The sequence below is a fragment of the Humulus lupulus genome, chromosome 4 (assembly GCF_963169125.1).
Source record: "Humulus lupulus chromosome 4, drHumLupu1.1, whole genome shotgun sequence".
Taxonomy (NCBI): domain Eukaryota; kingdom Viridiplantae; phylum Streptophyta; class Magnoliopsida; order Rosales; family Cannabaceae; genus Humulus; species Humulus lupulus.
In genome coordinates this window covers 246,910,247-246,921,635 of record NC_084796.1, presented here as the reverse complement: position 1 = coordinate 246,921,635, position 11,389 = coordinate 246,910,247, and the positions used below count along the sequence as shown (strand labels likewise).

At 31.0% G+C, this 11,389-nt stretch overlaps 1 protein-coding gene across 1 annotated transcript; it reads right to left on the bottom strand.

Annotated features, from left to right (window-relative positions):
* Positions 1-6,038: 6,038 nt before the first annotated feature.
* Positions 6,039-10,701, bottom strand: LOC133831589 (triacylglycerol lipase SDP1). Its single transcript, XM_062261956.1, has 4 exons — positions 10,226-10,701; positions 8,511-10,130; positions 7,758-7,901; positions 6,039-7,503 (listed from the first exon to the last, which is right to left on the bottom strand). Exons 2-4 carry the CDS (start codon positions 9,924-9,926, stop codon positions 6,520-6,522), a joined length of 2,544 nt encoding a protein of 847 aa, XP_062117940.1. The 5' UTR covers positions 9,927-10,130; positions 10,226-10,701; the 3' UTR covers positions 6,039-6,519.
* Between the last annotated feature and the right edge of the window lie 688 nt (positions 10,702-11,389).

Genomic DNA, 11,389 nt, shown 5'->3' with positions numbered 1-11,389 from the left:
TTAGAGAACTATTTTAACAACACTATAACTAATAGTGGCTAAAAAAAACTTAGCAATGATCACTTCACATAAAAACTATCATATATAGTACGTATATATATGTATTATATGTGTAGTAGTATAAATGTTGAATTATATATATATATACTCTAGTTCTTATATATAATTAGTTTGGCTTTAGATCATGGGTTGTGAATCCAACTCATTTGATCACTACCATGCTTTAATTATGGCACAATCTAAGGGGTCTAGAATGTCAAAGTATTTGGGATAGGATTAGATTGTGGTACGATTTTCTACGTATTATATTGCAAGATATATATATATATATAAATATGTCTCAAAAATTCCATCAAAGTCTTGTATTATTGCCTATACTTAATATGCAGAGTAGGACTCGTGACTGTTTGAAATAATTAATTACACATTATATACAGAAATTTAAATAACATTTAAATCATTTTTCCATATAACTCTCTAAGAAACTAACAATAATTGAAATAATTAAAAAAAAATCATAATAATAAACGTGATATATCAAATGAAATGGAGTAATATTTGTTGGATTAATGAGTTGAATCTTGAACAAACTTATCAAATAGTTTGTATTTATTATGGTCGAACCATATATATATATATATATATATGATGAAAAAAAAGCATGACTACTTATGATGAAATCACTATACTATATAAATTGGGATTATATTACATCTAACCTTGCTAGAATATATAGTCCAAAATATTACAACTGATGATGCTTTTATGTTATGCATTCACTACTATAATTTGGACATTAGTCATCGGTCATAAAAGATCGGTTCTACTTAAACCGACTTAACACATGTCCATAAGTCGGTTTACATAGAACCGACCTATCATGTATGTCAAAGATAAGCATGAAAGGTCGGTTGCGAATAGTACTCCTTATTCTTCTAATGTTTAGTTTCAATAACATGACATGTGAAAAATAACTGTTATTTGGTCATTTAATTGGTAGAGAGTGTAGATGCATGTATTACATTATCTTGATTTTGAATGACAGTATTTACAAGAACCACACAATAAAAATATAAAAATTATTTAAACATAATACCCCAGATATTTTTTTTTAATAAATTCATTAAATAATAAATTAAATGCACATGATTTTTTATTTATATTTTTTTGTGAAAGACATGAATGATGGATACTCTTGCATATTGAATATCAAACTTAAAAAAAAAATGAAAAAAAATATTCGAAGAAGGGAGATCCTATGATTCTGTCAAGACCATAAACATGAATTGTGAATAGAAATTAGTAGTGCTTATATTGTCATGTGCAAGCTGCCGATGATAAGGACTCTGAGTAGGAAGACCAAGAGAAATGAACTCATCCATAAAGCAACCATGAAAGCCACACATTCAACTTGACTGACCAGCAAGAACCTACAAAAATATCACAAAAAAAAATAAAAAATAAAAAATAAAAATAATTTAATGAAAAAAGAAAAAATAAATAAATGGAAACCGAAAAATGATAACTATTCTATTAAAAATCTTGAGCATATATAAATATATCTGACAATTCTCATATAGGGGCTGCACTTTAAGCCCTACTGGTGGGGTCTTCTGTGTTCTCGACTCGTGAACAGTTTTCGGCACAATTTTTTTTATGAACGTGTATATTGTAGTTGTTTAGAGCATCCTGCAAATTTTCAGAAAATTACGAATAGTTTACAGTACCGAAAATTAGGTTAAAACATGTTGTTTTCCACACGCATAAAAAAAAATAGTCATACGTGCAATAACATGTTTGAATTTAGTTTTTGGTACTATAAACTATTTAAAATTTTCTGAAAATTTGCAGGATGTTCTAAATAGATACAATATACACGGTCATAAAAAAAATCGCGTCGAAAACTGTTCACAGGTTAAAAGTACTGAGAGTCTCACCGGTAAGACTTAAAGTGAAGCCTCTATATGAAAATGGTCCTAAATATATATACTAGTACAACACTTGAGCAATGTTTCGTTTGATATAGAATCAAGTTATTTCAACGAAAAAAACTTTCATTAATTTGCATGAAGATATCATTTAAGCTTTGTTAATATCTTTTGAAACATAATAGTAACAAGGCTTCAAAGTATTATATATGCATCTATACAAATGAGATATATTTTTTGTAGTACCATATATATTGTTTCCCTTGTAACTAACTTAATTAGTACCTTATATATATATATTATAAATGAGTGAAAAATACAACAACATATACTATAATTAAGTTGGTTCGAAAGACAATTATGATTGTACTGAAATGATATAATTTCTTATATAAATGATGTGATATAGACAAGGCAATGTGGCATTATATTCAAGTTGAAGACAAGGGCCAACTGGCCATATATATATATAGATATTTATATATATATATATATTTATATATAAAGGTGGAAAGATGACATAGGCCCATATAGAGAGAGTACAAAGAGCACATGTTCATTCTATGGCTTCATACTTGTTAGTGACTGACTGGACATTCCAACACACACACTTCAAATCCTAGCTACCAATTCCTTTCTTTGGTTTTAAGAATAATTCCACACTTAGCACTAGGGTTTCAATTGTACCTGTTTTTCCATCTTCTATGCTTTTATTGCATTGCCAAATAATACAAGTTAAAATTATATAGAGACACACGAGTGGCGGACCCGAGATTCAATTTTAGCGATGGCGGATTTTTATAAATAATATAATAAGTAAAAGAATTATTAAGAAATTGAGACAAACTTTAATTACGACATATATAAATATTAAATATCGAACCATTTAAATCGATACTAAATAATAAAAAGTATACCCAATACAATGAAATATTAACAAAAAAATCATTTTTAATACATTTTAGTGTGCTAATTCAAATTTTGAATATCAAACCATTTAAATCGATACTAAATAATAGAGAGATTTGAACCCTTGTTATTAAGATTTATATAAATAAGTTTGATCATTATGCCAAAGTTTTAATTATAACATATTAGCTTCAATTAAAAAATATACATTAATTAATTAAAATATATTTTTTTTTTCACCCAGGGCGGCCGCCACCATAGTCTCTATGTGAGTCATTATGAAAGTATGTATGAATTTTTGTTATTTGTAGACAGCCCTTTTACTTCGGTTCTAACATAAGAATTGAAGAAATAAGAGTATTTTTTATTTCGGTTGTTACATAATAACTTAAGTAAAAGAACTAATTATTATCTTAGATTTTTGGCTAGAACTCCACGAGTTATATAAATGAGATAAAAATTAAGTAGGAAACTTTTTTTTTTTTATTATTAGTGTAATTACATGTACTTTTTATAACTAATTTAGTGACTTAACTGGATCGAGTCATATCTGCCTGAAAATAATTAGTATGTCCATTATTCATGTCTCATATCATGCTTAATTGTACTACTTGAGCTGTGCCCATAAAAACAGTTTGTCTCGTGCTTTTATGCTTTGTTATTTCTATTCATAATTATACACAACTTAACACTGCAAAAATATCATTACTTAGTAAGAATTTTTAGTCGTAATATAAATTTTATGTAATGTTACTTCTAATTACATATATTTAATTTAACAATCACGGCCCCTTGCATTTAATTTAATAATGATTTTAAAAAAAATCAACACAGTAGACATATATTTCATTCATCTATTCTTTTATGGGAAAATAAATATGCTAACAAATTAAATAAGTAACTAAATTTGAAAGCAAAACATAGCAGCTAAGTAGGTGTATATTGGGAATTAATGTTTCAATCCCTCCCGCAAAAACATGGGCGAATTCCTCCCATCACCCATAAAGTAGAGATGAAGAGCAATCAAAATCACACAACCTTCTAAAGCTTCGACCAGCAATTTCAACAACTCCTCTTTCTTCTTCATCTTCTTTTTCTTTTGCCGAAATCATTCATCCACAACCCTTCCTTCTTCTCCGTCTTCTTCTTTTGCCGACAATATTCATTCACAACTCCTCCTCCTTTTTCTTTTATTACTGCATTCTTCACATCTAATTTTTTTCTTAGATCAAAACTTTTTTGTTTTGTTTTTAAATCTAGAAAGTAGCCACTAACATGCCCAATTTCTTAAGTTTTTTTGGTAAACGATTACTCATATATTGCAAATATGATTTATTCTCCTCTTGTGTTGTAGAACAGATCTCGTTTGCTCGTATATTTTTTTGAGAACTTTTTTTTTCTTCAAATCTGCGATAGTTAACTTGTTACCTTTACGTTTTGATACATGTGTACATTTTATTTTATTTTTTAAAGTAACCAGTTACCTATGTTACTAGATTCTTCTTTTTCCTTTTTTGATGAAGTGTTCGTATTTTTTTTTTAATATTTTTCTTAGTTTTAACAATTGTTTTAAGATCATATCAGGTTTTTTTTCTTCAAATTTGATTTTTTTTTTTTTTGGATTCGAGATACGTTACCAAATATACCAACACGTTTTGTTATAGGTATAATTTTAGATTTTTAGGTAACTGGTTACCTCTCATGATAGCATGTTATTTCATCTAATTCTAGTAACAAAAAAATCAAGGTGGAAATGTGAAAGGTAATCAATCAAGTAACTAGTTACCTTACCCAGTCTTGGAAAAAAACGTGCAATAAAAGTCTAAAAAGAAATGGAAAAAAATTGATACAATAAATAATAAAAACAATTCATATTAAAAAAAAAACTTTGCAAAACAATCACAGTAAAATTTAGTATAAAAATGGTTTTATAATATAAACAAAATCACTTAAGTTAAAAAATAATAATCAAAGTACAAAAATACCCTTCCAATTTAACAAAATTTGATTAAGAGTTAAACTATGACATAAACAAGTTTTTGTACAAAAAAAAAGGAAAATAGATCAATAAAATTGAATTTTTTTTAAAAAAAGGCCATAAAATAAAAAAAAAATTGAAAAAAATCATATTTTTGTAAACTTGTTAAAAAATACCATATAAAATGTAATTTCCTCATTCTTTATTTACAATTTATTAACAAAATAATACTTAGTTTGGTCTCTATAAATTGTCATATCTCGCAATCACTTATCAAATAGAACACATTAATTTAGGAAAACTAGAATAAGCTATTGACAAAAATTTATATGACATATGTTACTTAAAATAGAAATATTTTTGTAAATAAATTTGTAAATTATTATTATTCTTAATTGCAATTTACATTCTTCGTGAGCCTTCTTGTGTAATTAACTGAATAATGGAATAGTGGTTACTAAACTACCAAATCCTTGATGTCTAATTATACATATAAAATTTCTTTAGCCTAGAAAAATAGATGAACATTGAAAATAAATAAAACTTTGACACATTGCAGTACATTGAATATGTGCATTTTCTAAGCTTTGTTTTGAAATTATGTGAAGTGACATTCTAAAATTTTGTAATTGTCTTAAAATTGTGTTAATCAACATACATAACTTCAAGACTTGCTAAAATCAAAAGCAAATTTTATGAGTGTTAATTGTTATCAGATTTTCATTATTATATATTGAAGTTTGTTACTGTTTTTTTAGCATCGTTCAATTTTACCTGGTAAATCCAATTATGCATGTGACATATGGCTACTTTAAAAAAATAATAGACAAAATATAACAAAACAGCCATGTTTGTAATGATTTTCATAATTCAGAGACATTTTTGCTACAAAAAATAATTCAGGGGCAAAACTCTTGTAAAAGCTATAGTTATGAAAAAAAAAAAACTATTTATCCTATTTGTAATAAAAATAAAAATAAAAATAAAAGTATATTTTAATTTTTCTCTATATATATATATATATCAAACCCCAACCGACCAACCAAATATAAATCATTAAATTTTACAAATTATTTGTTCAATTAATCAAACAAATATAAATCATTAAAATAAGATAGATGATTAAAAAAAAACAAAATCATTACAAATAATGATTATTTCGATTGCATTCAATTTTGGCAAACATCAGTAGCAATTTGGTTGGGTAAACAGAGGAAGAGAAATAAAGATGGAATATTTTCAATTTCATTTAAGCTATATGAACCAATGTTACAACTGTAGCCCCTACAAATGAAGATATATATTATTTGAATAATGATATATGCACTCAATATATGCACCCAAATATTACACACAGTGATATGTCACTACTTTTTAAAATGGTAGATCTTAATTTTAATAAATATGATTAGCTAGGCTAAACTGTCACATCACTGTGTGTAATATTTAAGTGTATATTTTGAATACACATATCATTACTCATAGTATTTACAGTGTAAACCTTCCCATCTTGATAATGTAACTATAAAACAAAAAACAGTTTCTTTGCCATTTGACTAACTGTATGAACCACTGTGTGTTGAAATTTGATTGGCGAATCCTTCAAGCCATGCTTCTAAACTTCACCTTATATTACATCTCGAGACTGCTCCCAGAGCCATTCAGAAAAAAAAGATCTGTAAGCAATATGAGTGTTAACACCATCTATGCACAAGGCTCTTGATCCTTCAAATCATCTGTACCAGATGGATTCAAGGAATTAAATTCATGTTCGGTTTCGCTTGCGCAGCTTTCGAGGGCAACATCACCATCACCATCACCACACTCAGATGCTGAGCTCTCCTTTTCTGGACAGTCCAATTGTACACATTCAACAGCTTCATTGTTGAAATTTTCTGTGTCTTGACTCCTATTGGACAACGATAGATTGTCTTTCTTTACAATGTTGAACACAATCCCATTTTGGGTTCTTTCAGGCTGCAAAAGATCACCTTCCGAGACCACAATGCTAGATCCATTTACGGTAACTCGGTTTCTAAAATCCCTCTGATCAAAGTCTGTGCCTTCTGAACTTCTATCAGTCCCTCTTGGGCTGAGAAAAAAATCTGTATTGCTAGCCATTTGAAGCGCCATCGAGTTGGGACTAATAAGCGATCCTCTGTTTAATTCATTATCAATGTCCAAATTTTGGACAAATTCTATGAACAGATTTGATGAGGCCGTTCTCATCAAAGGCCCACCGGTTCTGGTCCAGGAAGGTTGATCAACAGTCTCGGATTCACTATCACTTCCATCATGTCCACCACGGTGGGTTCGAAAAGTTTTACTAGATGTTCCACCAGCGGTGAATCCGCTTGCTCCATGATGGAACGAGGAAGAAGCATCTGCCAGGAGGTCGTCGTCCAGAGAACCAGTTGAATTCTCACGAGCAATGCAGTTCCAAGAAGGAATCCTCCTAGAACCACTGAACTTGACAGTGGAGCTTAGGCCATGAGAAGCAGCAGCAGCTCTATCCACACTCTTTTTGAGTCTCCGCATGTGATTGAGAATTGCAACACACTCGTCAAGAACAAGCTCAATGCCACAGTTTGCTTTTATCGCAGAAAGCTTCTCCCAAGTACACCTTCTTCCTTGGTTGGCAGCTTTTTGAAGCTCCCCATGAGACGGGTTTTGTAAGATCTTCGAGTACTGTTAAAGAAAATAAGCAGTGAATACAGACATCTAGTTAGTCACTGTCGAAGGGATTATGTGGCGTGAATCACTGAATATAAAACAATAATAAGACTCAACCTAGGCTTTGCAATTTAATATTTCTTTTGTACCAAGTGCTTTACAGATTTTTCGGTTATAATGTCTTAGAATTCCAAGAAAATAGTTCCCAAGGTTTGATTTCACAGTGAAAGACTATCTCAATTTTGAAAATTCTACACATTTTTCTTTACCTGAGCAAGTGTCGCCGGCATGACAACAGTGACATCACCCTCCCAATCTTGAGCAAATAGCCTGGCAAGTCCACCTAATGGAAAACCAAGTTCTAAAATCTGGCTGCATCTATGCTTGACTTCCATCTCAGCAAGATGAGCAAGCTGCACAGTTGTACATGTAAAACAATTAATTTCATCCCATCAGAACATTGTAAAGAGAAAAAAAGCATGTTATGGGCCATGAAAGATAAAAATGAAGAATCATCATCAAACACAAAAAGAACAAGCACTTCATGCAATGTGTTCGTAGTAAGTAGAAGTGGGTATTCATTTTTAAATGAGTTCTAAAATAGTGGATATTCTGCGTGTGTGCAAACGAGGGGACCGAAAGATTACATTACAATTCATAACATGAACATATTAACACCACTAGAGATTACTAATCTCTGGAAATTATATTACCATCCACAATATCCAGAAAATGAACTGCAAAAATTAGCATATTAAGAACTTAAAAAAAGTTGGAAAAGCAGTATGTGAGTTGACTCGTAACGATACACAAGATAACGACCTTCATCTTGCAGTTATTGATATCATTTTTATATGACTGGTTATATTTACATGTATGTGAGTGGAAAAAGAGGTAGGCAAACTAAGGCATTTGAAAAAACTTTTTCTAAGTATGAAAACAGATAAATAAAGAAGCACTTGGTAATAACAAAATAATATAATAAGGACCAAAGATAGCAGATTTTGGGTCAAGATGTATACCTTAGCAGCAAAGTTGCCTCCAAGTCCTCTCCAAAATTCCTTTAGCCTCAATAATGGTGCAATGTGAGGATTTGCCTGACTCACGATGAAGTGGTTGACATTGAACAATTCCTTTAATTGCATCATAGGTAAATCAATCTCCAAGCTACCATCCCTCCACCGACGCACAGGGGTAGACCCTGCTTCTGGACCCAAATTAAATGGAGGATGATAAGGAACAATCTCGCCGCTTCTATCCTTTGCCATCAGCTCCTGAGCCTCAAAAAGGCCAGGAAAAGCACAAGAGGCTGTCACTGCACTCCATATAACAACATGAGGTGAAGTCAAGTAGTTAAGGCATCTAGGAGGTTCATGCTTCCTTGGGGAGCAAACTGTTATGCCGAGAACCCGACCTGTCATGTCATAAGCCTCTTGAAACGTAAGATTACTCGTAAGATGCCTTAACATCATTTGCAACTGTCTGATTTCGTGGACGGCACCCTGTGTCATCACCCTCTTAACAACTGTGAATATCCCGCCCATCTGATCGAAAAACTGCAACGAGTGCCAAGAATCCTCGAAAAAACTTTGCAGCTCAGGCCAAGACCTAGTGGCAACAACAGCACACATTATGGATCCCACACTGGAACCAGCAATGATCCGAGGCAAAAGCTTATGTTCTACAAGAGTTTTCACCACACCCACATGAAAAGCTCCAAGTGAAGCACCCCCACTCAGAAGCAATGCTGTTCTTCCAAAAGCATGTCTTGTTTCGTGCATGAAAGCAAGCTTCTCTTCCAACATAAGTTCTTCTGAATCAGTGTCGCAAACCATCCTCAACTGTGTCGAGACTTCATCTATGTAATCCTTTATGAGTCTAGGAATCTGCAGTCTCCCCTTGTGCAGTTCTGGATTGCACATATTACCGAGATTTCGAACAAGATCAGCTCTCATACAAAAGATGATATCTCTACGAGACCCTTCCTGGCGACGATGGCGAAGCTCGTCTAGCTTGTTCCTCACCAGTTCCTCATCATATAAGTCAGATTCATTCAACCTTGGGGTCTCTTTATCAAGCATCTTAGCAGCATGAGCCCATTCCTCATAACTCAAAGCAGTTCTCATCATATTTCTCCAGAATTTCCTCCGGTAAGCCATTTCAGCCCTCCCTTTCACATTTGTGTACCGTTTCAACACAAAAGCAATGATTGTCACCATTGCCAATATCCCTTGTGGGTTTCGAGGATGCAACCATGATAACATAGGACCCAAAAAGTCCTTAACTCTAAACAACAGTTGCAGAAAAGCATGGAATACTTGATGCCTCAAATGGGACATTGACTTACAGAATAGAACTCTAAAAGCAATTGTCCTACCAACTAAGGTTGAAGGTCCAATAGGAAATGCATCAACATTAGCCTCGTTACTTATATCCATTTCTACAGTTTCACTAAACTATCCTTGTTCTTAACTGATTCTCTCTCTATATAAAATAACAACTCAAATTACAATTGGGATAGTTAGTTACCAAAGTCTGGGAAATCAGAACTGACAGAGATCAACCAGAATGAAATTGAACCAGAAATTCAGGTGTCAAAAATGAAATTCACTCGTTTGGACAAAATGAAAGAATCAAGGAAACTGAAATGGAAAATTCCCAGAAATGTAAGGTTGAAGAAACTTAATTTGCATATAATAAAATACAGTATGGGATCAAAGTAAGAGAATTCTCCAACCTTATGAACTCTGAAAATGGTTTCGAAGCTTCAAGGAGAACAATTTGATCTCAAAATCCCGAATTTAATAACACCCCACAAGATCTCCGATTCAAATCAAACTCTTCTCAAATTCCCCACAACCCCACCAAACCCTAAATACCCAGAATCAAAACCTTGAATTCAACAACTACTTTTCTCAATTTCTGGAAAACAAAAAATGGGACAGGAACAAATTATGCTCCAAATACCATCTGGGTTTCAGCTCATATTCTCAGTGGTAGACAAATCAAAGGGTAAATGCTCTTATATAAGAATTCAAACGTGTGATTATGTACAGATAACCCAGTTCGAATCAAGTTTCTTATTTTCCCAGAAAACTAGAAAAAGAGACCCTTTTTAATTTTTTGAATTGTATTAAAAGTGATAGAAGGATATTATAATGATAAACAATTGGGTGTGTGAGAAGAACATTGGGAAACGTGAGAAGATAACGATATAGATATAGATATAGATATAGTGATGACGTTGATTTGAATCGGCAAGAGGCGGTGAAGATAGAGGATGGCACCACTCTTACAACACAAAGTTTCAATTTTTATTATCCATAATATAATAGTTTGTCAGATGGAACTTTCTATTTCTAGTTAAAGAAAGAAATTAGTTTTTTTTTAGTAATTTTTAAAATTTTAAAGTATTACATTATCTTTTAAAACAAAAATTGATTGATCATAAAAATATTACATTATCTTTTATATAACAATAATAAAAATATAATTCTTAAATATAAATAGCAAAATAATTTTTTTTAACAAAAATACCTTCTCAAATCTTTTGTTTTTAAATAAATAAAATAATTGTAGTATTTTTTTTATTTTGAATCAAATTTACTAAGTAAAATTCTCAAAAATGTAAAATTTAATTTTCAAAACAATATTTTAAATTAATGGTATGTTTAATGAGAATTATTTGTGTACTAATACTTATTTTAGAATTTAGTGGGGTCTACCTAAAATAAAATAGGAGAAAATAAGTGGGAATACTTCTCCCTAATCGCTAAAGAATTTTCTTATCCTCAATGACTTTTATCTTCTTTTTTTTTTAAATTAAAAATCAAAAAGACTATTTTAGTAAACTTGTGATAATATTTAAAAATTATATTTTTAAGAAAGAAAATTCTTATGC